We start from the raw sequence: 27,911 nt of genomic DNA, 5'->3' as shown, positions 1-27,911 counted from the left end.
TTGGAGTTAATGGAGTCAGAAGGACCCCCAGAGTCAGAGAGTTCAGAAAAATCAATATTTTTCTCACAGCAAGAAGAAGAGGAAGAAGATGATAATGAAGAAGAAGAAGAATCCAAAGAAGCAGAGGAAACTGCCACCATTAATCCCCTCTTACCCCCTGCTCTCACAGGGGATGTAGAAGGTTTGCAGAAGATTTTTGAGGATCCTGAGAACCCTCACCATGAACAGGCCATGCAGCTACTCTTGGAAGAAGACATTGTTGGGAGAAATTTGTTGTATGCAGCTTGCATGGCTGGGCAAAGTGATGTGATTAGAGCTTTAGCCAAATATGGTGTGGATCTGAATGAGAAAACCACCAGAGGTATTTCGTCTTTTTTCTCTTATCAATATTACTTATGACTACCTAAAGATGCTATGTATTATCTTTAAATTTGGATAAATTTGATGTGCCTGCTTTATATTTTGCATATGTTGTGTGTGTGTGTGTGTGTGTGTATACACACACATATGAATGTGTGTATATGCATGTTGATGTATTTAGTATAGCATAGTAGTTAAGAACACAGAATTCACTATTTATTAGCTGTGTGACTAGGGCAAGTTACTTAATCTTTTTGTGTCTCTGTTTCATCTACAAAATGGGGATGATTGTCTTTTCTTTATAGGGTTTTCCTTATAGGTTATGAGGATTAAATATGATAATAAATATAAAGTTGGTATACAGTAAATGCTCAATAATATTATTATCTCTTTCCTTTGAAGATTTATTTTTTGTAGTCATTATCCAATTAACTCTTTAAATTCAGTCACTTGTTTTTTCAGATTGCAAATATAAAACATGCTCATTGTAGAAAATAAAACAATGATCTTTAGCAAATGGGGACTATACATTTTCTTCATGCTCACATGGAACAATTTAAAAAATTGATATGTTAGGCCATAAAGGAAGTGTCTACAAATATCAAAGAATCCGTAGCATGCAGTCTGTGGTCTCTGACCACAATAAAATAAAATTAGAAAATAGTAACAAAAAGATAACTGAAAATCCCTATAAGTTTGGAAACAAAAACATACTTTAACTTATCTGTTGGTGACAAAAGATATAATAGAAATTATGAAATATTTAAGTGGCAACAGGATCTAGTTATGTCAGAACTTGTGGAATAAAACTAAAATTAAAATTCTAATTGAATGCATATATTAGAATATAAGAAATATTGAAAATTAGAAAGCAATGTATTTAACTCAAGGAATTAGAAAAAGAACAACTGAAAATCCAAAGAAAGAAGAAGAGAAAATAATAGAGTAAAATAATGACATTGAAAATAAAGAAACAATAGAGAGGGAATTCCCTGGTGGTCCAGTGGTTAGTACTCCACTCTTCCACTGCAGGTGTCCCAGGTTCAGTCTGACCCCTTGTTGACTAAGATCCCTGATCCTGCAAGCTGTACAGTGCAGCCAAAAAAACCCACCAAAAAACAAACAAACAAACAAAAAACCACAATAGAATCAACAAAACCAAAATCTGGTTTAGTGAAAAAGAGTTGAAAAACCTTTGATAATATTGATAGTTTTTGATATGTGATATAAGAAAGAGCATAAACAACATTTGGAATTTTAAAAATGAAGCATTCACACAGGAAAAACTAAGATTTAAAAAATTCCTAGAAAGTATCATAAACAACTTCATGACAGTACATTTGAAAACTTGGATGAAATGGACAATTTTCCAATAAAATATAAATTACCAAAATTGATTCAAGAAAAAACTAGGAACTTGACTAGAGCAATAGTTATTTAAAAAAATTGAATAAGTAGTCAAAATCTGCCTCATTGTCCCACCCCCACCTAATTTCAAACTCAAATGTTTTAAAAGGTAAGGTTTACTACACTTGTAGGGAAAAAGTAATCTCTAGCTGATACAAAGGTTCCAGAGAATGTAAAGAGAGTTGGAAAACTACTTAACTTATTTTATGAGAGATAACTTTTATAGCAAAACTAGTTAAGGACAGCACTAGAAAGGAAAATTATAGGCCAGTCATTTATTAACACAGATGCAAACATCTTAAATAAAATATTAACAAATTGAATCTAAGATTGTGTGTTAAAACATTTATTGGACTAGGTTGGGTTTATCCCATTAATGCAGGATGGTTTTAACATTAGAAAAAAATGTTAGTATAATTCACTACATTAAAAGATTAAATAAACAAAACCACATGATCATATCAATAGATGTAGAAAAGTCTTTTGAAAGAAAATGCAGCACTTGTTCATGATGAAAGCTTTTAGGGAAATAGGAACAGAAGAAACCTTTCTTAAGGCTATTGAGAACCTGAAGCAAACTTACCTAGTATTGAATCTTACCTATGACTTGGGCAAATTATATAACCTTTCCATGCTACAGTTTCTTCACCCCAAAAATGGGACTGATAGTAATATCTAATATCATACTACATAAAAGAAAATGAGAGCCCCAAATCAATATCTGACAGTGTGCCTCTAGTACTATTCAAGGAAGGTGGTGTTCTGACTAATTGATATGAGTATTGCCATCCTCTTGTTAGGTATTTTCCAGTGTGTGGATATAGGTGTACAGTCTTTCAAGTTTGATGATGTGCTCTAAGATAATCCATTTCTTCATTCTGATATCATGCTTGCCATGAAATCTTGTTTAGCAGAGGTTGAAGGTGCATCCTGCTTGCTTCTTGCTGCTTATAGTAAAATGGAAAGGAAAGAAATTGAGAGAACTGGTAAATTAAAAGGAACCAGGACTTGATGATTTGGGAAATTCTAAGCTTATTAGGCATTCCATGAAGATGATTTTATAATGGAAAGTATGCATGAACTGGCAAACCTAATTGTACCAATTTGGCAATTATTATTTTAATCATTATAATATAATGAATTACATTACAGTTTACCAGTAAATTTCTTGTTTGGTTGGTATTGACTCAGTTCCCATGAGCTTGTTCATGTGGGAGAACAGATCAATTCAGGGTTTTTTGCATTTTTTTGTGTGTGAGAACATTTACGTTCTACTCTCAGCAAATTTCAGTTATACAATATAGTTATTAACTATAGTCATCATGTTATACATCAGGTCCTCAGACCTTTTTCATCTTGTAACTGAAAGTTTGTACTCTTTTACCAACCCCTCCCTGTTTACCCCACCCCTCAAGCCCCTGGTAACCACTTTTCTACTCTGTTTCCATGGGTTTAGCTTATAATTTTTATTTTAGATTCCACATATAAGTGATACCATGCTGTATTTGGCTTTTTCTATCTGGCTTATTTCACTTAGTATAATGCCTTTGAGGTTCATCCACGTTGTCACAAATGACAGAATTTTCTTTTTTTTTTTAAAGGATGATAATTGTGTGCGTATATGTGAACACTATTAATTTTTGGAACATAAGAAGCCATTGGCCTAAAATTAAGGGACTTCTGGTTGAAGAACTGCAGGTAGATATCTCTAAAGTAAGAAGATGTATGCCATTTATTTGTGGATGATACTCAGATGGATAGGAAGGAAAATGATTTTCCAGGTGATTGATGGATCACATTTGCTTTCAGGATTTCCTTTCATTTTAAATACTGAAGAATTGGACACTTTTGATCCAAAGGGAGGAGAATGAAACAGTTCTTACAGTTTCAGCTCTCTGTACTACTGACTTCTGGTGTATTGGGAAGTACCTTTTTTTCTGTTTGAGCCAAGGACAGGTGTGTACAGTTTGCAGTTTATTGATGGTGGAACCTCCTCTGGTTCTGGCAAGGCTTTGGTCTCTAAACCTGGCCATACTCAAACAGGCATGATCAGAACTAATTACTGTTTTAAACTCTGTCTTTCCATACAATCAGCAAACATTTGTTAAGGATGGAGGACTAGCCAGGTCTTGTGCTGGGAACTTGGGAAAGATAAATGAATTCAACAAACTTGGACAAGTTCACAGTTTAGCAGAAAACAGATGTGTAAATAGATAATTAATATACAGTGGGACAAGGTACAGTGATAGCTCAGAGGAGAGATTAGTCAACTTTACGTGGAAGTGTTGGACATGGTCAAGGAAGGCTTCACAGAGGAGGCGCTATATTGAATCTTTTTTTTGGCTGCACCACGCAGCATGCGGGATCTTAGTTGCCTGACCAGGGATCGAACCCGCGCCCCCTGCAGTGGAAGCGCGGGATCTTAACCACTGGACTGCCACGGAAGTCCAATATATTGAATCTTGAAGAATGACCAAGAGTTTACCAGACAAAGGAGGTTGAAGGATTGGTCATGGCAGGCAGTATAGTAACAGATTTTAGTGTTACAATATTGTTGTTATTCTGGTGTACTTACCCACTATTTTAGGTAATGAAATACTGGCCTTTTTATAGGTATAATAGTTTTATTTGGTATTTAAAAAATATGAAATCAGAGTCATTTATGGGTTGAGAATAATTTCAATGATTTAATTGCTCAGTGTATATAAAAAGACAAACTGAAGATTACAAACTTAAACGGTCCATATTGTGGTATTACAAAATTTCTATTGTAAGAATAATTCTTAAGTTCACAAACTTCCCAAACAAGTACAATGTGAATCTCATAGTTTTGAAATTGATCAGGAAACTGAAATGGAATCTCTCTCTGTATATGTGGAAACTAAAAAAGACAAATATGAACCAGCAATGTTTTCTTTGGCGATAAAGATTACAACTTACTCTCAATAAAAAGATTGCAGTTCTATCAAAAAAGCAAAAAGCTGTTCGGAGATATCTCTCTCTTTTAAAATTAGAGTTGAGGTAATTCGAAGGAAAATATTTGGTATTGGTTTATAACTACTTCCAACTAATGTTGAGTGAGAAAAACTTCAGTAGCTGAAAAAATTTGTACAGAAATATCCTGTTGATACCATTGACACACTTAAAAAATCAAATAATGTTTTATTTGCAATTTTCATGATTATAGTTTCTTCATTTTTATAGCATTTGTGTTTTTTTTAATTAATTAATTAATTAGTTTTTGGCTGCATTGGGTCTTCGTTGCTGCGTGGGCTTTCTCTAGTTGTGGTGAGTGGGGGCTACTCTTCGTTGTGGTGCATGGGCTTCACATTGCAGTGGCTTCTATTGTTGCAGAGCACAGGCTCTAGGCACGCGGGCTTCAGTAGTTGTGGCATGTGGGCTCAGTAGCTGTGGCGCAAGGGCTTAGTTGCTTTGCAGCATATGGGATCTTCCCGGACCAGGGCTCGAGCCCGTGTCCCCTGCATTGGCAGGCGGATTCTTAACCACGGTACCACCAGGGAAGTCCCTAGTATTTGTTTTATAATCTTTAATTTTGATTTGTTTTATCTGACAATTTATATTGCTAATAGAATGACAATGTATACTTAATATTCCTATTTGGTAGTTATGCTTTTATCTGATATGCTTATACATTTTTGTATTTAAAGTGTATTAGTGGGCTTCCCTGGTGGCACCACGGTTAAGAATCCACCTGCCAGTGCAGGGAGCACGGGTTTGAGCCCTGGTCTGGGAAGATCCCACGTGCCATGGAGCAACTAAGCCCATGTGCCACAACTACTGAGCCCGTGTGCCACAACTACTGAAGCCCGCATGCCTAGAGCCTGTGCTCCACAACAAGAGAAGCCACCGCAATGAGAAGCCCGTGCACTGCAACAAAGAGTAGCCCCCGCTCGCCACAACTAGAGGAAGCCTGCATGCAACAATGAAGACCCAACGCAGCCAAAAAATAAATAAAAAGTAAATAAATAAATAAAAAATAAAGTGTATTAGTTACACTAATTAAAAAATGAATTCTGAACTCAGTTTTACAAAATACCAGTATTAATGCTAAGTAAATATAAAATTTATACTTCTATTTTTTATTTTGCTACTGTAATTACTGTATCAGTCAGAAAAAAGCAGCATATGCAAAGTTATAGAGACATGAAACAACAGGATTTGGGGAATTCAAAGAGTCTGGTACTGCTGGTGGTACGCAGATTGTGAAAAATATTCTAGGTAGGTGAGTATTTTGTTCCATGGCCTATTACTTGTTTGTGACTATCATCATCGGAGTTTTTGGATTTTGACCTTATTAATGACCTTCATCAATTTATAGCAACCTTGAGAAAAGTACTTATCCTCTCCATGCTTTTGTTTCCTCATCTATAAATGAGAAAAATACTCGTGCCTACGTCATAGGATTGTAGTGAGGATTAAATGAGTTGATACTTGTGAAGCACACACAACAGTGCCTGCATAGAGGAAAAAGATTACTTTTCTTCTTGTCTGATCTTTTGCCTTACTGTGAACTGTCTACTCAGTTGACTCTCTCTATTTAGTAACCAGTAGTCTTCCACAAAGAAATTATTTTTCTCTTTGAACCAATCCCAATTTTTCAGAATTCCATTTATGGTCCCTTTCTTCCTACTGGGATTTCTAAATATAGCCTTCTGTATCTCCCTTCTGGGATCAAATACTCATTGCCAATATTATGGGAGAACTTTAGGAAAATCCCCTTCTTGTCTGGATGCTTTTGAAATCATCTTATTTAAATGTTCTTCTTTTCCTGGGAAGGCTATGGGGTTCATATAGTACAAAGATCTGTGTGTTTTCTTCTAGAAAACACACCATCTCTCACGAGGGGAAAAAGAAAACATACAATGGTTTTTTTAAACCCATGGTTTAAACCCTTAGGTTTTAAATTCCTTGGTCAAAGCCTGTGTCTGTTTAGAAAGCATGTTTTCTTGTTTTTAAACTATGTATATTAAAAAATAGGAAAAAAAATTTAGATGTTATTGCTGACCTGGCCTGTAACTTCAGCCTTGAGAAAAGCAATATCAGGACCCAGAATATCTCATTTGGAATGGCCTCCTGCTCCTGCTATTGCAGTGTCTTTTCCGTAGATAGTGTCCCCCTCTCCCAGCAAACCAGGGGCCCTGGGCCGTTTGGCTGAAGAAATGCATCTTCGGAAGGCAGGAACAATGAGGGTTGGTATCTGGGTATTTCTTGGCCCTCCATTTTGTAGGGGCTAAAGCCATGGTCACATTCTTGGGCCAGTCTTTATCTCTTGGTGTTCTGAAATGTCTCACTGTTGTAACATTAAAAAAAAGAGTTGGGCCAAAGAGGGGAGGTAATTCCACTTTTGGCTGACCCTGGAGTAGCTTACTTCATGCTCCTTTTGATTCCTTATTAATTCTTTATTATCCCTTCTGGTTGTGATAGCCTCAAGACAAAGATAGTTTACAACTTGGTCTGAGACCCAGGACTGTGGGAATGTGGTAAATAGGGAGCCAAGGGGGAGGTTTCTGGAAGGAAGTGGAGGAGTCCTTGCTCTCTCTTTCCCTACTCTAACCAGTGGCAAACATTTGAGTGCTATTTCCTTTTCCTTATAAACCTTTTATTTGGCAACAGATCTGGGTTTGATTTTGCTTTGGCTGCTTACTACCAGTGTGGCCTTGGGCAAGGTATAGTCTTTCTGATCTGCACTTTCCTCTGTATCCTTTAATGGGGCTGATAATACCTACCTCATAGTGTTAGTGGAAGGATTAAATGAAGTAGTAGCCCATAAAGTACCTAGTACTTAATACATTTAATACATGCTAGTTCATTCTTCTGCTCAACTCTTCTTGTGGTACTGCATGCCTCTTTGGCCAAGTTAAGTGAATCACAAATGTATCCTCGTGGGTAAGTTAAAACAATCAGTTTTGACTTGATTTTTTTAAACCAGTCTGAAAACATTTTAAAGATGCTGCCCATGTTTTTCACCTTTACAATTATATCTCATGGTAGTTGCCTCAGTAAATCTTAGAAATAACTTTCTAATTGGATAGGTCATAATTTCCATTTTAATTCAAATGATTAATTTCCAAACCAAAGGCATACCAGTTGTAGTAATTTGTATGATTGTGTTAGCAATAATAGAGTAATTAGAGTTGATGCAGATTCCTTAGGCTAAAGTCATAGGTCTAATTGTGTTCCAGTAGATGACTGTTAGGGAGATTGCCATCTTCCTTAAGAAGATGTTGAAGAGCTCAGAGTTCAGATTGCCTGTGTTGGTGCCTTGTGTTCATCATTTATTGGCTGTGTTCCTTGGGCAAGTTTAGCTTCTCTGGACCTCTGTTTCCTTATCTGTAAAATAGGGATTATAATAGTTCTGACCTCATGGGGTTTTTATGAACTAAATGAATTTACTGTATGTAAAGCACTTAGAATAGTGCCTAGCCTGTAGTAATTGTTCAATACCTGATTGCCATTGTGATCTTCTAGTCCATAAAATAGCCTAAAACAGCGCAGTCTTCTTGACCTGACCATCCTCATTCTATTTGTTAGGTTACACACTCCTACACTGTGCTGCAGCCTGGGGTCGTTTGGAAACTTTGAAAGCACTGGTGGAATTGGATGTTGATATAGAATCTCTGAACTTCCAGGAAGAGCGAGCTCGAGATGTTGCTGCTCGGTATTCCCAGACTGAGTGTGTTGAGTTCCTGGACTGGGCAGGTAAGGAGCTCACAAGGTAGAGAAAGTAGAAAGTAGAAAACTGACTCAAGTTACAGGGTTATAGGCTATGTATTTAACAAAGCAAAGAGGTGATTAACATTTTCACCGTCTATCAAGATGTTTTATTTGTAGGCCTAACCATAGTCACTGGTGGTGATAATATGTGAAATCTGCCTTTTTTGTTGTTGTTGTTGTTGCTATTTTGCTATTGGCCTAAAACATTGTACTTAATAGAAACTATATTGGTTGGAAGCTGGTTGATTTATCACCTTCTAACAATTTCACCAATAATTTTCTATAAGAATATGTGTATAAAATATGTTCAAGGCCATTTTCTGAGAGACCTAGGCAGAGTGGACCATTTCTTAAATGTTTAAAAAAAATGGCATACTTGAGGAATATATTTGATTCCCCAGGTAGAAACAATTGTAATAATTTAAAATGGTTTGCTAGGCAAAATTAATCTATGGTGGTAGAAGTCAGAATAGCAGGTATCACTGTGGCATGAGGGGGACTTCTGGGGCATAATATTTTTTTCTTAATTTGGTTGCTGTTTACAGGGTGTGCTCGTTTGTGAAAATTCACTGAGCTGTACACTTACAAATTTTGCACTTTTCTATATGTATGTTATGCTTTAATCAAAGGTCAAAAAACTATGTACTGTTTTGAGTTTCACTAATATTTTTCTTGCATCATTTCCATAATCCTGTAGAATAGAGCTTAGAGATTTCATGAAGATATACCTGTGTAATTATGTAGGCATACAAACATTGGTTAAAAAACTAGTACTAAGGAAGTTCATGGCATTCATTTTACGTAGTTACCTGCATTGTGTTTTTTTAGCAAGCATTTATTAAATGCCCACTATGAGCATAGCACCGTTGTGGTACAATTAATTGTTCCTGCCCTCTGGACATTTGTTAGGCGAGGGATGATAACCTGTAGACACACTCTAGAGTTAAATAACAATATCAGAAAGACTATAATTAAGGGTTAAAAGAGGCAGAGCAGGTGGTACATGCTGTGGGGTGGTCAGAGAACATGAAATCAGAGCATGGTGGAGTTGAGGTGGGCCTTGAAGAAAGGGTGGGATTTTCATACACAGTGTAAGGGGAAAGGGTGTGAGCAAAATCTTACGAATGAAAGTGACATGTTGGGGAAAAAGTGATGAGATTGCCTTACTAGAATAGCAAGTCATAATTTACACAGCTAGGCTACAGCACAGGCAGAAGTACATGGGCTTTTGAATCAGATTGCTTGAGTTTAAATACTGGTGTCTCTACTTGAAACCTATGTGACCTTGGACAAAATACTTAAATTCTTTATACTTCAGTCTTAATTTCCAGAAAAGGGAGCCAATAATAGTTCTTACCTCTTGCGGGCGTCATTGTGAGAATGAGATGAGAAGATATTAAGCACTTAGCACAACGCCTGGTATGTGATCACACTCGAAGAATGATACAACTATTATTACAGTCAGATTATACTCCCAAATGTCAGGCTAAGGTGATTTCATTTCTGTAGCTGTTGGAAGCCACTGAAAGATTTTACGTAGACGAGGAAGAGGTTTAGAGTGATATTTAGGAAGATTCATATGGCAGCCATAAGGAGCTTGCTTATTAGTAAAATGAGAAGGATACTGGGAGAATTAATAGAAGTAAGGAAATTGAGGGAAGGTAGCATATTCAGAAAGAAAAAGATGAGTTATACTTTGTAGATTATTTTATACGTAATTGTCCACTTGTATTGAATATTTTCTAGGGGCATTATTTCTGTCAATACCTTAGATTTTGTGATTTTATATATATATATGCAAAAAAAAATAGTGAAGAATTTAATTGATCCCTTCATGAATAGTTATTGTAGGTGAAATTCACATTATATAATTTAAAATCCTTTTTTTTTAAACACCTTTATTGGAGTATAATTGCTTTACAATGGTGTGTTAGTTTCTGCTTTATAACAAAGTTAATCAGTTATACATATACATATGTTCCCATATCTCTTCTCTCTTGCGTCTCCCTCCCTTCCACCCTCCCTATCCCACCCCTCTATGTGGTCACAAAGCACCGAGCTGATCTCCCTGTGCTATGCGGCTGCTTCCCACTAGCTATCTATTTTACATTTGGTAGTGTATATATGTCCATGCCACTCTCTCACTTTGTCACAGCTTACCCTTTCCCCTCCCCATATCCTCAAGTCCATTCTCTAGTAGGTCTGTGTCTTTATTCCCATCTTACCCCTAGGTTCTTCACGACCATTTTTTTTTTCTTAGATTCCATATATATGTGTTAGCATACGGTATTTATTTTTCTCTTTCTGACTTACTTCACTCTGTATGACAGACTCTAGGTCCATCCACCTCACTACAAATAACTCAATTTCATTTCTTTTTATGGCTGAGTAATATTCCATTGTATATATGTACCACATCTTCTTTATCCATTCATCCGATGATGGACACTTAGGTTGCTTCCATGTCCTGGCTATTGTAAATAGAGCTGCAATGAACATTTTGGTACATGACTGTTTTTGAATTATGGTTTTCTCAGGGTATATGCCCAATAGTGGGATTGCTGGGTCATATGGTAGTTCTATTTGTAGTTTTTTAAGGAACCTCCATACTGTTCTCCATAGTAGCTGTATCAATTTACATTCCCACCAGCAGTGCAAGAGTGTTCCCTTTTCTCCACACCTTCTCCAGCATTTATTGTTTGTAGTTTTTTGTGTTTTTTTTTTGTGGTACACGGGCCTCTCACTGTTGTGGCCTCTCCCGTTGTGGAGCACAGGCTCCGGATGTGCACGCTCAGTGGCCATGGCTTACGGGCCCAGCCGCTCCGCAGCATGTGGGATCCTCCTGGACGGGGGCACGAACCTACGTCCCCTGCATCGGCAGGCGGACTCTCAACCACTTCGCCACCAGGGAAGCCCAATTGTTTGTAGATTTTTTGATGATGGCCATTCTGACTGGTGTGAGATGATATCTCGTTGTAATTTTGATTTGCATTTCTCTAATGATTAATGATGTTGATCATTCTTTCATGTGTTTGTTGCCAATCTGTATATCTTCTTTGGAGAAATGTCTATTTAGGTCTTCTTTTTTTTTTTTTTTTTTTTTTTTTTGGTGGTATGCAGGCCTCTCACTGCTGTGGCCTCTCCCCTTGCAGAGCACAGGCTCCGGACACGCAGGCTCAGCGGCCATGGCTCAGGGGCCCAGCCGCTCCGCGGCATGTGGGATCCTCCCGGACCCGGGCACGAACCCACGTCCCCTGCATCGGCAGGCGGACTCCCAACCACCGCGCCACCAGGGAAGCCCCTATTTAGGTCTTCTGCCCATTTTTGGATTGGGCTGTTTGTTGTTTTGTTATTGAGCTGCATGAGCTGCTTGTAAATTTTGGAGATTAATCCTTTGTCAGTTGCTTCATTTGCAAATATTTTCTCCCATTCTGAGGGTTGTCTTTTCATCATGTTTATGGTTTCCTTTGCTATGCAAAAGCTTTTAAGTTTCATTAGGTTCCATTTGTTTACTTTTGTTTTTATTTCCATTTCTCTAGGAGGTGGGTCAAAAAGGATCTTGCTGTGATTTATGTCATAGAGCATTCTGCCTATGTTTTCCTCTAAGAGTTTGATAGTGTCTGGCCTTACAGTTAGGTCTTTAATCCATTTTGAGCTTATTTTTGTGTATGGTGTTAGGGAGTGTTCTAATCTCATACTTTTACATGTACCTGTCCAATTTTCCCAGCACCACTTATTGAAGAGGCTGTCTTTTCTCCACTGTATATTCTTGCCTCCTTTATCAAAGATAAGGTGACCATATGTGCATGGGTTTATCTCTGGGCTTTCTATCCTGTTCCATTGATCTATATTTCTGTTTCTGTGCCAGTACCATGCTGTCTTGATTACTGTAGCTTTGTAGTGTAGTCTGAAGTCAGGGAGCCTGATTCCTCCAGCTCCATTTTTTGTTCTCAAGTTTGCTTTGGCTATTTGGGGTCTTTTGTGTTTCCATACAAATTGTGAAATTTTTTGTTCTAGTTCTGTGTAAAATCCATTTTTGAAGAATGACCCATGGCATTTAGAAAACACAATCCAGGAACAAATTTTGCTGTAACTTTTCTGAAAGTTTGGGGCTTATGGTGTTAAGTTTCATTGGTTTTGTTACCAAATGCAAGTCCCTGTGTCAGACATGCGGTGAGGCCAAACAATACCAAAACGTTGGAGTTTGGAGCACAGAAAGGTTTATTGCAGGGCCATGCAAGGAGATGGCTGGCTTATACCTTAAAAACCCTGAACTCCCTGAAAGCTTTCAGTAAAGCCCTTTTATAGGAAAGGTGAGGGAGGGCCATGGTTAGTTGTTGCAAACGTCTTGGTGTCAGATTCTTTGTTCTTGAGGTCAGGTCATGGTCAGGTCACGATGTTCCTGTAAACCTCCACCAAAATAAACATTATTCTGTGTTCTGACAAGGGCAAGGTCCCAAGGCTGTACTTTCATCCTCTGAGGTCCAGGCCTGGCCAAGAGGAGGGGTCCCTGCATGATCCGGTTACCCTGCCGGGGAGCGTTTGTCCAGCACCCAGTCTGAGTCCTCCCGCCAGTGCCCAGCCCCGGCTGAGGAGGCAGATCTCAGCTGGCGGAACCCTTAGGGCCAGGTCTCCAGAGCCTGCCCAGCCGTCATCACTGAGGAAGCCAGGTGCCCAGGACCCAAGTGGCCCTCTGACTCCTCAGGGCACCCAAACAGTGGCCGGGACCCATGGAGATGTCACCGCCCTTTGGTCGAAGAGGTGGGGATGGGGGAGAGATTCGTTGCTGCTTCCAGGCCTGGGCCTGGCCAGTGGGCGGCTTTGGCGAGTGCTCTGGAGCTCTGCAGGACATAGCCCTCAGCCTGTCCCTGGGCCTCCCAGCTCACCCGCCAGGCCCGAAGCCAGAGGGCCTGGAGGGCCCGAGGGAGAAGGATGCGATCCACCTCTCATTGCACTCTCTGCTATGAGGACCACTGTGAGGCTGACTGTTGGCAGAGCGGGACCTCTAACCGTCAAGCCAACGGTCATGCTAAAGGCCACGTGCCTGCCCCACTTTCCATCTCCCTCATGTCCATCTGTTTAGTTTTGGTCCTTACAGTCTTAGGGGAATTAGACCTACCATTTCCTAGTGATGAAGATAAGAAGACTATAATACTATAAACTAGTCTTCTGTTTCCAGATCAATGATGGGATTGCAAGGATTGGCGCTTCATGGTAATGTAGCTGTGAAATGTCAAAACACAAACTACGCAACATAAAATGTAACATTTGTTTAATTCAGACTGAACAAGAGTATAAACCACTTCCATTTCTTGCTCTAATGATGAGAGGTTTACGGGGCTGAGGACTCCCGACCCAAGAGACTCCTCTATACTACTGAAAATTTGACTATTAGAGATAAATTTCATTGGGTCTTCGAGGTTCGTAGACTTTTGAAGTGTTCAAGGGTCCTCCATTAATAGAGATACATATCAGTGTTCTCTTAGAGGGAATTAGTTGACAGTTCAGAGCTCTGAAGGTATGGAGCAGACATTCATGGACATGTGGGAGTAGGGTTGTGGTTAGGGAAGAGTGGAAGTAAGGAGGGGAGTGGAAAGTGGAACCATAAACAAACTTCTAATAATCCACAATAACCCAAGGCAGGCACTGTTCTCTTCTGTTATTTATAAAGACTGTAGCATTATCTATTACTGTACAAAAGATTGTTTTTTTAAAAGTTTTTTTCCCCTTATATTGATGGGAGGTATATTATAGATCTGGTATATTTTTCTGGGATTCTTCAACATGTTGTTAAGAAAATCTGTCCTAGTCTCAGACCAGTCTCTCAGCTTTTGTTTGGAAAATATGGAAACCATACTTTAAAAAAAAATTGAGGTGACTGATCAACAAAAGTGTGGAATATTTTTAAAAACTGAGGCATCTTATCAACAAAAGCTTGAAATTAAAAAAGTGTTGATACTTAATTCCTCATTTATTTTACTGAAAATGGAAACATTTATACTTTAAAAAATTAATCTGTTCCTTAGTATTTCCGTACCATTTTAACAATATGAGATGGGAAATTAAACGTCTCAGTGTGGCCATAAAATTTGCTCAGGAAACTAAGAAAAATCACAAATATTATTTAAATCAGAGATTTACTGAAACACTAAATGGAGATTCTGTTCTACAGATTGCTTAATGATTAGTAATCGAACGCACTGAAAAGGACAAAGCACTTAAACATGAAGCAGTGATCGTATACAGTCTTTCCCCATTACTTTTAGTGAGTATGGAGCCGTTTTAGCTGAATAGAAATAACTGTTCAATCCAGACTTTGTTGGAAGGTTTCCTTAAAGAACCTGGCAAAAAATTTACAAAGGATGCCAAAGAACCATTTTTGTCCTTACATGAGTTCTCGCAGTAGATTTCTTGTGTAGTCTTCATAATGGACTGAGCTATATTTGCATATGGATATGTCTAGTATCCTCTGGCTCCTTCTCTTTCACTCTTCTTCCCCTTTAGTTTTTGGTGCTTGACTTTCTTAGCTGGAGGATGATGGGACACCTGATTCAGGTACTTGGTGATCATTGATGTTGTGGCCACCGGTCTGCAGAGTATTTGGTCAATGTCATAGATGGGCTGGCTTTCTAGATCATTACCAGCTGTATCTAAGGAGGCTTGTTTCTTCAGTTAAAAGGAGAAAAAAACATATTAGAGATTTTTTTATTACTATAGTTCAAATTAAATTTGTTTTCTGGATATATACACTTAAACTCCAAATACCACATGTTAGTTATTTATGCAAAGAAAAAGTTACTGTAGATGAAAGGTATAAATGCAGAAGAAATGTTCTTTTTTATATGCTTTTGTATAAGGTTATAACGATCATTATCACCATAGGGAAACATTTAATAAGTACTTCCTGTGATTAGAGCATTCTGCTGGGAGGAATTATTTGAATATTAGTAAAATATTTTCCTTTACTAAACAACCTTAAGGTATAATGTGATAAAGTCATAGTCATTTTATAAATATCTAATTGTTGTGAAGGTCAATGAGCTTTTAAGTTTGCCTCAAAATATGGTGTCACTGGCAAAGTGGGAAATTAGTTTAAGAGTGCTATTTTCCAGAAAGTTATACTAAAATTAGAAATTAGTTTGCAGTCCATTAAAAAAATACATACCGACTTTTGTATACTTAGCTTTCTTAGACAGATCGGGAAGGGATCTAACAAAATGTCGTTCCATATCCTTAATTTTATGGATCAGGCAGCTGAGAAAGATACAGTGACTTACCTAAGGGCCCAGACAGATACCTTCACTTCCTATGCATTCTATTCACTGTAGCTCCTACTTTCTTGGTGTGTTTCGTAACTTAAAATAATCTATCTAAAATTAATAGGTTATTTTAAGGACCTTCTAATTGAGTACACCTTTGCTGAACACCTGAGATATGCAAGAAACTGCTACATGCTGGGGATGAATGGTGGAAATTGGGGAGGTTATGAAGAAGAATAAGACATGGTTCTTTCTCTCAAAGAAGATGATAATCTTATCTTTTAAAACTCTTTGATAGTCTATAACTATTATTATTTGCATCACTAATTCACCTTTTTTTTGTGTTTCTTCCATTTCACCCACAGGTAATGAGCAGATAAAACAGACAGGATTGAAAAGAGAACTTGTACTAAAATATAAATAAGATGTAAAAGACACTGAAATATATCCATACTAGCAAAATTGCAGCATAGTTTGTTCAGAGGGTAAGGTAGACGGTGAGATGGAGAAGGCTTAACTTTCAAATGATGCGTTTCTTCTGGAAAAATCTCCCATCCAACCTTTGTCCAGGTAGTACCATCACAAATGCAGAAGCTCTCCCTGAAGAAGCAGATAAACAACAGAGGAAAAATCAGGGATAGTCCTTGAGAAGGCATCTTTCTTTCTCAAATGGAAAAAGCATTTATAGTCAAAAATTGGTTACAGAGAGAGCAGAAATGCCCTGAGTATTAGTTAACATGGTGTTCCAGTCAAAGCACTGAAGATACTTTTGCTAGTCAGCAAAATATACACTGATGATCACTGTAACATCATCAGTCATAGTGATTCAGGGATAAATTCAGTGATGTCATAGAGAACCACACTGGACTGAAAAGGTGTTGCCTAGCCAATCCCCTTGGATTTCTTAGGAACACTTTTTCTTGTTTTTTTCCAGAATAGTTTGAGCCTCTTCAGTTTTCTGAAAAACAAATACTTTACTAATATTTTGCTAGCTAATAAATTTAAATTGTAATTATCTTAATAGAATTTCATGGAAACAACTTACCTATATCCTTTCCAACCCTTTTTTTTTTTTTACATCTTTACTGGACTATAATTGCTTTACAAATGGTGTGTTAGTTTCTGCTGTATAACAAAGTGAATCAGCTATATGTATACATATATCCTCCCAAATCCCCTATCTCTGCATCTCCCTCCCACCCTCCCTATCCCATCCCTCTAGGTGGTCACAAAGCATGGAGCTGATCTCCCTGTGCTATGCGGCTGCTTCCCACTAGCTATCTATTTTACATTTGGTAGTGTAATATGTCCATGCCACTCTCTCACTTCGTCCCAGCTTACCTTTCCCCTCCCAGTGTACTCAAGTTCATTCTCTATGTCTGTGTCTTTATTCCTGTCCTGCCCCTAGGTTCTTCAGCACCATTTTTTTTTAAGATTCCATATATATGTGTTAGCGTACAGTATTTGTTTTTCTCTTTCTGACTTATTTCACTCTGTATGATAGACTCTAGGTCCACCTCACTACAAATAACTGAATTTCGTTTCTTTTTATGGCTGAGCAAAATTCCATTGGGTATATGTGCCACATCTTCTTTATCCATTCATCGGATCTTTGTCCATCCATGTTGATGGACAGTTAGGTTGCTTCCATGTCCTGGCTATTGTAAATAGTGCTGTAATGAACATTGTGGTGCATGACTCTTTTTGAATTGTGATTTTTTCAGGTTATATGCCCAGTAGTGGGATTGCTGGGTCATATGGTAGTTCTATTTTTAGTTGTTTAAGGAACTTCCATACTGTTCTCCATAGTGGCTGTATCAATTTACATTCCTGCCAACAGTGCAAGAGGGTTCCCTTTTCTCCACACCCCCTCCAGCATTTATTGTTTGTAGATTTTTTTTTTTTTTTTTTTTTTTTGCGGTACGTGGGCCTCTCACTGTTGTGGCCTCTCCTGTTGTGGAGCACAGGCTCCGGACGCGCAGGCTCAGCGGCCATGGCTTATGGGCCTAGCCGCTCCACGGCTTGTGGGATCTTCCCAGACCGGGGCACAAACCCGTGTCCCCTGCATCGGCAGGCAGACTCTCAACCACTTCGCCACCAGGGAAGCCCAATTGTTTGTAGATTTTTTGATGATGGCCATTCTGACTGGTATGAGGTGATACCTCATTGTAGTTTTGATTTGCATTTCTCTAATGATTACTGATGTTGAGCATCTTTTCATGTGTTTGTTAGCAATCTGTATATATTCTTTGGAGAAATGTCTATTTAGGTCTTCTAAATGTCTATTTAGTTTTGGATTGGGTTGTTCGTTTTTTTTTGATACTGAGCTGCATGAGCTGCTTGTATATTTTGGAAACTAATCCTTTGTCAGTTGCTTCGTTTGCAAATATTTTCTCCCATTCTGAGGGTTGTCTTTTCATCATGTTTACAGTTTCCTTTGCTGTGCAAAAGCTTTTAAGTTTCACTAGGTCCATTTGTTTATTTTTATTTCAATATCTCTAGGAGGTGGGTCAAAAAAGATCTGTGATTTTTGTCATAGAGTGTAATGCCTATGTTTTCCTCTAAGAATTTGTTAGTGTCTGGCCTTACATTTAGGTCTTTAATCCATTTTGAGTTTATTTTTGTGTATGGTGTTAGGGAGTGTTCTAATTTCATTCCTTTACATGTAGTTGTCCAGTTTTCCCAGCACCACTTATTGAAGAGGCTGTCTTTTCTCCATTGTGTATTCTTGCCTCCTTTATCAAGATAAGTTGACATATGTGCGTAGGTTTATCTCTGGGCTTTCTGTCCTGTTCCATTGATCTATATTTCTGTTTTTGTGCCAGTACTATACTGTCTTGATTACTGTAGCTTTGTAGTATAGTCTGAAGTCAAGGAGCCTGATTCCTCCAGCTCCGTTTTTCTTTATCAAGATTGCTTGGGCTATTCAGGATCTTTTGTGTTTCCTTACAAATTGTAAATTTTTTGTTCTAGTTCTGTGAAAAATGCCATTGGTAGTTTGATAGGGATTGCATTGAATCTGTAGATTGCTTTGGGTAGTATAGTCATTTTTACAATGTTGATTCTTCCAATCCAAGAACATGGTATATGTCTCCATCTGTTTGTATCATCTTTAATTTCTTCCATCAGTGTCTTATAGTTTTCTGCATACAGGTCTTTTGTGTCCTTGGGTAGGTTTATTCCTAGGTATTTTATTCTTTTTGTTGCAGTGGTAAATGGGAGTGTTCCCTTAATTTCTCTTTCAGATTTTTCATCATTAGTGTATAGGAATGCAAGAGATTTCTGTGCATTAATTTTGTATCCTGCAACTTTGCCAAATTCGTTGATTAGCTCTAGTAGTTTTCTGGTAGCATCTTTAGGATTCTCTATGTATAGTATCATGTTATCTGAAAACAGTGACAGTTTTATTTCTTCTTTTCCGATTTGGATTCCTTTTATTTCTTTTTTTCTCTGATTGCTGTGGCTAAAACTTCCAAAACTATGTTGAATAAGAGAGATGAGAGTGGGCAACCTTGTCTTGTTGTTGGTCTTAGTGGAAATGCTTTCAGTTTTTCACCATTGAGAACAATGTTGGCTGTGGGTTTGTCATGTATGGCCTTTATTATGTTTAGGTAAGTTCCCTCTATGCCTACTGGAGGGTTTTTATCATAAATGGGTGTTGAATTTTGTCAGAAGCTTCTTCTGCATCTATTGAGATTATCATACGGTTTTTCTCCTTCCATTTGTTAATATGGTGTATCACGTTGATTGATTTGCGTATGTTAAAAAATCCTTCCATTCCTGGGATAAACCCCACTTGATCATGGTGTATGATCCTTTTAATGTTCTGTTGGACTCTGTTTGCTAGTATTTTGTTGAAGATTTTTGCATCTATGTTCATCAGTGATATTGGCCTGTATTTTTCTTTCTTTGTAACATCTTTGTCTGGTTTTGGTATCAGGGTGATGGTGACCTCATAGAATGAGTTTTGGAGTGTTCCTCCATCTGCTATATTTCGGAAGAGTTTGAGAAGGATAGGTGTTAGCTCTTCTCTAAATGTTTGATAGAATTCGCCTGTGAAGCCATCTGGTCCTGGGCTTTTGTTTGTTGGAAGATATTTAATCACAGTTTCAATTTCATTACTTGTGACCGGTCTGTTTTTATTTTCTATTTCTTCCTGGTTAAGTTTTGGAAGGTTATGCTTTTCTAAGAATATGTCCATTTCTTCCAGGTGTCAATTTTATTGGCATATAGCTGCTTGTAGTATTCTGTCATGATCCTTTGTATTTCTGCAGTGTCAGTTGTTACTTCTTTTTTTTTAATTTATTTTATTTATTTTATTTTTGGCTGCATTGGGTCTTCGTTGCTGCACATGGGTTTTCTCTGGTTGCGGTGAGTGGGGGCTACTCTTCGTTGTGGTGCACAGGCGTCTCATTGTGGTGGCTTCTCTTGTTGGGAGCACGGGCTCTAGGTGCGCGGGCTCAGTAGTTGTGGCTCACGGGCTCTAGAGCACAGGCTTCTCGGATTAGGGCTCGAACCCATGTGTCCTGCATTGGCAGGGGGATTCTTGACCACTGTGCCACCAGGGAAGCCCCTGTTACTACTTTTTCATTTCTAATTCTATTGATTTGAGTCTTTTCCCTTCTTTTCTTGTTGAGTCTGGCTACCAGTTTATCAATTTTGTTTATATTCTCAAAGAACCAGCTTTTAGTTTTATTGATCTTTGCTATTGTGTCCTTCATTTATTTTTTTATTTATTTCTGATCTGATTTTTATCATTATTTTCCTTCTGCTGACTTTGGGGTTTTTTTGTTCTTCTTTCTCTAATTGCTTTAGGTGTAAGGTTAGGTTGTTTGAGATTTTTCTTGTTTCTTGAGATAGGATTGTATTGCTATAAACTCCCCTCTTAGAACTGCTTTTGCTGTATCCCATAGGTTTTGGGTGGTCATGTTTTCATTGTCATTTGTTTCTAGGTATTTTTTGATTTCCTCTTTGATTTCTTCAGTGATCTCTTGGTTATTTAGTAGTGTGTATTGGGGTGTCTGTGAACTTATTATGCTTTTAGGCAGCCTCTCTGCTAACGGGTGGGGTTGTGTTCCTGTTTTGCTAGCTGTTTGGCATGGGGTGTCCAGCAGTGGAGCTTGCTGGTCACTGAGCGGAGCTGGGTCTTAGCGTTGAGACGGAGATCTCTGGGAGACCTCTCGCTGATTGATATTACGTGAAGCTGGGAGGTCTCTGGTGGCCCAATGTCCTGAACTTGGCTCTCCTACCTCAGAGGCTCAGGCCTGACACCTGGCCAGAGCACCAAGACCCTGTTAGCCACACGCTCAGAAGAAAAGGGAGAAAAAAAAGAAAGAAAAATAAAATAAGTTATTAAGATTTAAAAACTAATAAAAAAAAGAGAGCAACCACACCAGTAAACAAATCCACCAATGATAACAAGTGCTGAAAACTATACTAAGATAAACATAAAAATCGGAAACTAGTCTGTTGCATACAGCAAACCCCAAGTCTACAGTTGTTCCCAGAGTTCACGGCCTCAATTTTGGGACGATTTGTTGTCTATTCAGGTATTCCACAGTTGCAGAGTACATCGAGTTGATTGTGGAGATTTAATGCACTGCTCCTCAGGCTGCTGGGAGAGATTTCCCTTTCTCTTCTTTGTTCACACAGCTCCTGGGGTTCACCTTTGGATTTGGCCCCGCCTCTGCATGTAGGTCGCCTGAGGGCGTCTATTCTTCGCCCAGACAGGAGGGGGTTAAAGGAGCAGCTGATTAGGGGGCTCTGGCTCACTCAGGCTGGGGGGAGGGAGGGGTACAGTAGTTATAATTCGAATGTGGGGTGAGCCTGTGGCAGAGGCTGGCATGACGTTGCAATAGGCTGAGGTGCCCCGTGTGTTCTCCCGGGGAAGTTGTCCCTGATCCCAGGACCCTGGCGGTGGTGGGCTGCAAGGCTCCCGAGAGGGCAGGTGGGGATAGTGACCTGTGCTTGCACACGGGATTCTTGGTGGCTGCAATAGCATCCTTAGCATTTCACGCGCGTCTCAGGTGTCTGCGCTCATAGCCGCGGCTCGCGCCCGTCTCTGGAGCTCCTTTAAGCAGCGCTCTTAATCCCCTCTCCTCGCGCACCAGGAAACAAAGAGGAAAGAAAAAGTCTCTTGACTCTTAGGCAGGTCCAGACTTTTTCCCGGACTCCCTCCCGGCTAGCTGTGGCGCACTAGCCTCCTTCAGGCTGTGTTCACGCAGCCAACCCCAGTCCTCTCCCTGGGATCCGACCTCCGAAGCCCGAGCCTCAGCTCCCAGCACCCACCAGTCCCGGCCGGCAGGTGAGCAGACAAGCCTCTCAGGCTGGTGATTGCTAGATGGCAGCGATCCTGTGTGCGGGAATCTCTCCACTTTGCCCTCTGCACCCCTGTTGCTGTTCTCTCCTCTGTGGCTCCGAACCTTACCACACATTCCCCCCCCCCACCCCCCATCTCCACCAGTGAAGGGGCTTCCTAGTGTGTGGAAACTTTTCCTTCTTCACAGCTCCCTCCCAGAGGTGCAGGTCCCATCCCTATTCTTTTGTCTCTGTTTTTTCTTTTGCCCTACCCAGGTACGTGGGGAGTTTCTTGCCTTTTGGGAAGTCTGAGGTCTTCTGCCAGCATTCAGGAGGTGTTTTGTAGGAGCTGTTCCACTTCTAGATGTATTTGTGGGGAGGAAGGCGATCTCCGCGTCTTACTCCTCTGCCATCTTGAAGATCCTCCCCAACCCTTTTGAAGTATGGTACTTTCACATCGACTTACAAAGTAGCTATAGCTGTATCATTTCATACAACCTAGCATCTGCTTCTGCTTTTTTCATTCTGGAATGTCCTTCCCTTCAAATAGTCAAGCAAATGCTGAGTTCCTCCCCCTTTTGACCTATGTCTTTTTGGTGGCAATGTGGTACTATCAGGTAGTGGGTGTGGGGTGGGGAATTTGGCGTGGTAAGTGAAAAAGAGATGGTGAGGCTGCATGGTATATGATAAGAAGGTGACACAGACTCTGCCTTTAAGGAACCTACAGTCTAGAGGTAGAAGCAAAAAACAGGATAAGAAAAAATTACAAGACAGATTAAACTCAGAGCTAAATCAGATTATAATCATGTCACAATTGATAGAACAATGAGATCTACCTGGGGGAATTAGAAGTTTCACAGAAGTACATTTTAAAGTAAGCTTTGAAGAGTGAGTAGAATTTTGGTGGGTGGCAATGCAGAGAGGGCATTTTAGGTTGAGGAAACATAATAAGCAAAGAAATTCTGTGTAAACCTTTAGACAACCATTTATAAATATTTATTGAGCACCTCCTATGTGCTAAATACTGTTCTAGGAGCTGAGAATACATACAGAACTAGGCATAAAACAATCTTTATGTTTATGGAGTTTACTTTGTGGTAGGGAGGGAGACACAGAAAATAAAATTATCTAAATCTATGTATCTATGCAGTGTTACGGAGAAAAATAGAGTGGTAACGGGGTTATGAAGTTGCCAGCAAGTGAGAGTGTGTTATTTTATAGAGGGCAATCAGGAGAGGCTTCTCTGTTAAGGTGATGCTCGAGCAGAGACCTGAGGAAATGAAGGAGTGAGCCTGGGAGCAGAGGGAACAGGGGGTAAATAATGGACAGGGTCTCTGGATGAATGTTGCAAGGGATGAAGCTGGAAAGATAGTTTGTGGCTAGATAGATCTTGGAAGGCCCCACATTTTATTCAGTAGTCAATTGGGAGTCATTTACAGAGTTTTGAGGAGTGACATAATAAACTTATTGAGTGCTTTACTGTGTGACAGGCACTGTGTCAAGACGTCTGCGTGCATTATACTATAATACATTGTGTTTAATTCTTACAACAACCCTATGAGGATGGTGCTATAATACTTCCATTTTCTAGATGGAGAAACTGAGGTTAGTGGGGTTAAGATATTGCTATGGTCTGAAAGTTTGTGTTCCCCCCAAATTCATATGTTGAAATCCTAATGCCCAATGTGATGGTATTAGGAAGTGGGGCCTTTGGGAGATGCTTAGGACATGAAGGTGGAGCCCTCATGAATGGGATTAGTGTTCTTATAAAAGAGTCCCCACAGAGTTCCCTAGCCCCATCCACTATGTGAGGGCACAGTGAGAAGGTGCTGGCAATAAAGGAAGAGGGTTTTCACTAGACTGCAACCATGTTGACAGCTTGATCTTGGACTTCCCAGCCTCCAGAACTGTGAAAAATAAGTTTCTGTTGTTTATAAACTACATAGTCTGTGGTATTTTGCAGCCTGAATGCAGTAAGACAGGTATGGTGGCATTAAGAGGATGCTTGCAGTAAGCTCCTTTCTCTACCAAGCTACCCCAAATAAATATATGCTGTTAGTAAAATCGGTGTGCTTATTAGATAAATGCAGTTCTATGACAAGTCCCTTAGTCCCCTCTTCCAGCTAATTCCTCTGCTAAACTTCATCCTGTATTGAAATTCTGGGGCCACTACTGACTCCAGGTCACCCAGCTAGTGGAGCCAAAACCTAAACCTTGGATTCCAGTTTAGGGAATTAATTCTGTTTGCAACATGAATGGTGGATTTGAAGCTGTGACTGACAAAACTATTCAGCTGCAAAAACGTGCTGTCTTTCATGAAAAAGGAAGGATGACTCAGGCTGGAGCTGCAGGCCAAGAGGATGGAGCCTTACACCACAGATGATTATCCCCAGGCTTTGATACCTAATAGAATTTGCCCTATGGGATTTCAAAATTACTTGGGAGTGTGGTGACTCCTTTTTTCCTCTAATTTCTCACTTTTGGAATGGCATTATCTATAACTGTTGCTCTGTGCCTGTCCCACCATTGTATTTTGGGAGCAGAGAACTTTGTTTTCTAGTTTCACAGGTCTACAGATGGAGAGGAATTTTACCCCAAGATAGATGTATCATACTAATGTCTCATGCATACCTTGTTTAGATGATGAGATGAGACTTTTGAGCTGATGATATTTTAGATGAGCATTTGGACATGAGTTGATGTTGTAATGGGTTGAAACTTTTGGATGTTGGCATGGGGTAAATGTATTTTGCATGGGGGATATGTAGGAGTTTTGGGAGGTCAGAGCGCCGACTGTGGTAGGCTGAAAAAAGTCTGCCAAAGATATCTAGGTTCTAATCCCTGGAACCTGTGAATGTTACCTCATATGGGATTTTGCAGATCCTTAAATTAAGGATCTTCAGATGGGGAGATTATCCTGGATTATCCAGGTGGGACCTAAATGTAATTACAAGTGTCCTTATTATAAGTGAGAGGCAGGAGATTTGACACAGAAGAGGAGGAGGTGATTTTTTTTTTTTCCTCTGTACGCGGGCCTCTCACTGTTGTGGCCTCTCCTATTGCGGAGCATAGGCTCCGGACGCGCAGGCTCACGGGCCCAGCCGCTCCGCGGCATGTGGGATCTTCCCGGACCGGGGCACGAACCCGTGTCTCCTGCATTGGCAGGCGGTCTCTCAACCACTGCGCCACCAGGGAAGCCCGGGAGAAGGTGATTTGATGATGGAGCTAGACATTGGAGTGGCGTAGTTTGATTGAAGATGGAGGAAGGAGGCACAGCCAAGGGGTACAGGCTGCCACTAGAGGTTGAAAACAGCAAGAAAATAGATTCTCCCTTCGGAGCCCGCAGAAAGAATCTCCCCTGCCAACACAATCAGCTAAACTGATTTCAGGCTTTTCGCCTCTAGACTTGTAAGGGGATAAACTATAAACTTATGTTGCTTTAAGCCACCAAATTTATGGCAATTTGTTATAGCAGCCACAGGAAACGAATACATCAATTGTTAAATTAATTTGAGGCTAATTTACCATTTACTATATTCAGTTGTTCTAAGAATATGGTAAAGCTTTCCATTTACTTGAGTCTTTTATTTCTCTCAAAATGTTGTAGTTTTGTTTAAACAGGTCTTGCAAATTTTGCGACATGTGCTATAGAGAATGGAATTATTTTAAACACTTTTTTTTTTTAAAGAGGGAAGCTATTTGAATTTATTTTGATGGATAAAGAAAGGTAAAGCAAGTGACAGTTTTTCTCTTGGAAATGTTTTTTGTTCCTTTCCCCAGAGTAGGTATTTTGATAGACTATAGTCTCTTTGGTATCGGGTATCACATTTTATGTTTATTTGCTCTTTAAAAATTTTAGCGCAATTCTAGGAATACAGTGAGTGCCCCAAAGTGCTGTGCTAGTTGAATGTTATCCTTTTGAAGTTCCGCAAGGAAAACAACTGCAACAAATGTCCTATACAGTCTTTATAAAACTCTGGAGATATAAATGTACATTACAAGCATGTAATGTTTGTCATGCATATTTTTTGGTCTTTGTCTTATTAATATGCATTTTACTGTTCTATTCTTTCAGATGCAAGGCTGGCGCTAAAAAAATATATTGCAAAGGTCTCTGCAATTGTTACAGATACAGCAAAGGGACCAGGGAAGCTTTTTAAGGAAGACAAGGTACTGCATTGTGATTATAGTTTGCTCTGAAGTCTTCCGAGATTTTTGCCTTGTATCTTTAATTTCTACACTAATGCACTAGAGGTAGGTAGAGGTCCTCACTGCTCCCTTCTCCCTCCCTTCCTTCATTTATTCCTTTCTTTTCTTTTTTTTTTTGCGGTACGCGGGTCTCTCACTGTTGTGGCTTCTCCCGTTGCGGGGCACAGGCTCGGACGCGCAGGCTCAGCGGCCATGGCTCACGGGCCTAGCCGCTTCGTGGCATGTGGGATCTACCCGGACTGGGGCATGAACCCGTGTCCCCTGCATCGGCAGGCGGTCTCTCAACCACTGCGCCACCAGGGAAGCCCTTTATTTTTTTGCATATACATTTATTTGTGTCTCTATATTATTACAAACTATAGAGTAATGAACATCTTAAATCAGATATCAGCAGTTTGCTGCTCACGTTCAAAGAGATGGTTTTGCAATGCAAATTGAGAGGTTTTCAGCGAGGTGGAGCTCTTTTTGCATTTCTTGCACTTTCTTCTCCTGTGAACCACCTGAGAAGGAATAAAATATCCTCGGCATTGCCTGTTGAGTTGCATGCAGCTCATACCATTCACCCATTTTTTTCCAACCTTTGCAAACACTTTTCTTTATCACAGACTCATTGAAAATAAAGAATTAGGGAGAAGGTGTAGACTGGCCCAAGGCTTCATGACTCTAGATTATGAGTTTCTTTATACGCACATTCCACTAATGTTAGAACTGCACTGTCAGATATAGTAGCCCCTAGCCATATGAGATTATTTAAATTAGAATTAATTAAAATTCAGTAAAATTAAAAATTCACTTCCTCAGCCACTTTTCTAGTGCTCATTGGCTATGTATGTCTAATGGTGACTGTATTGGACAATGCAGATACAGAACATTGCCATCATCACAGAAAGTTCTGTTGCACAGTGCTGGTTTAGGATACTATATAGAATTTTATTTTTAAATAAACAAGTGGAAAGTAAATTCTTTGTTTCTGTCTCTAGAATACCATCCTCAATGCATGCCGTATAAAAAATGAATGGCTGGAAACCCATTTAGAAGCTTCCATTAATGAGCTTTTTGAGCAGAAACAGCAATTGGAAGATATTGTGACTCCTATCTTCACAAAAATGGCTACACCACGTAAGTTTTGGATAAAAATGGTTTGAATGTCGGAAAAGATGAAAATTAGGTTCAATGTTGTTATTTCTGAGATAATCTGATTTCAACAGTCTTCATTAAGTAGCCATTAACCTTGTTACAGGCACTAATCTGTAACTCAGTTTCATTGAGTTACAATATTAATAATAAAAATAATGACAGAGTTATTTCTACAGAGAATGTCTAGTACTAATCTTATTACCATCGTTAATCATTTAATTTTATGTAATTTACTATAGTTTTGACCAGTGATTTTCAACCAGGAAGACATGTCCTTCAAGGAGGTAGAGCAGCAGAATTTGAAAAAAACATTTTCAGTAATGTAACTATAGTTTGAAAAACGTATTGTGGGAATACTGTCCTGTCAGTGGAGAAGGTGCACTGTCAGAATCTTGGTGGCAGGTGTACCTAAGATTTTAAAAATATCAGCTTTATTGAGATAGAATTCTCATACCATAAAATTCACTGTTTAAAAAATGAAAAATTCAGCGTTTTTCAGATTTATAT

The 27,911-nt window shown here is 39.3% G+C and overlaps 2 protein-coding genes across 2 annotated transcripts; one reads left to right on the top strand and one right to left on the bottom strand.

Moving 5' to 3' along the window:
- Positions 1 to 27,412, top strand: ANKRD45 (ankyrin repeat domain 45). Its single transcript, XM_065901449.1, has 4 exons — positions 1 to 361; positions 8,320 to 8,487; positions 26,134 to 26,228; positions 27,248 to 27,412. Exons 1-4 carry the CDS (start codon positions 10 to 12, stop codon positions 27,410 to 27,412), a joined length of 780 nt encoding a protein of 259 aa, XP_065757521.1. The 5' UTR covers positions 1 to 9.
- TEX50 (testis expressed 50) lies at positions 14,962 to 16,417 on the bottom strand. Its single transcript, XM_065897980.1, has 2 exons — positions 16,096 to 16,417; positions 14,962 to 15,176 (listed from the first exon to the last, which is right to left on the bottom strand). Exons 1-2 carry the CDS (start codon positions 16,415 to 16,417, stop codon positions 14,962 to 14,964), a joined length of 537 nt encoding a protein of 178 aa, XP_065754052.1.
- Positions 27,413 to 27,911: the final 499 nt, after the last annotated feature.

The sequence above is a fragment of the Phocoena phocoena genome, chromosome 1 (genome assembly GCF_963924675.1).
Source record: "Phocoena phocoena chromosome 1, mPhoPho1.1, whole genome shotgun sequence".
Lineage (NCBI taxonomy): Eukaryota > Metazoa > Chordata > Mammalia > Artiodactyla > Phocoenidae > Phocoena > Phocoena phocoena.
This window is presented reverse-complemented; position numbering and strand designations above follow the sequence as displayed.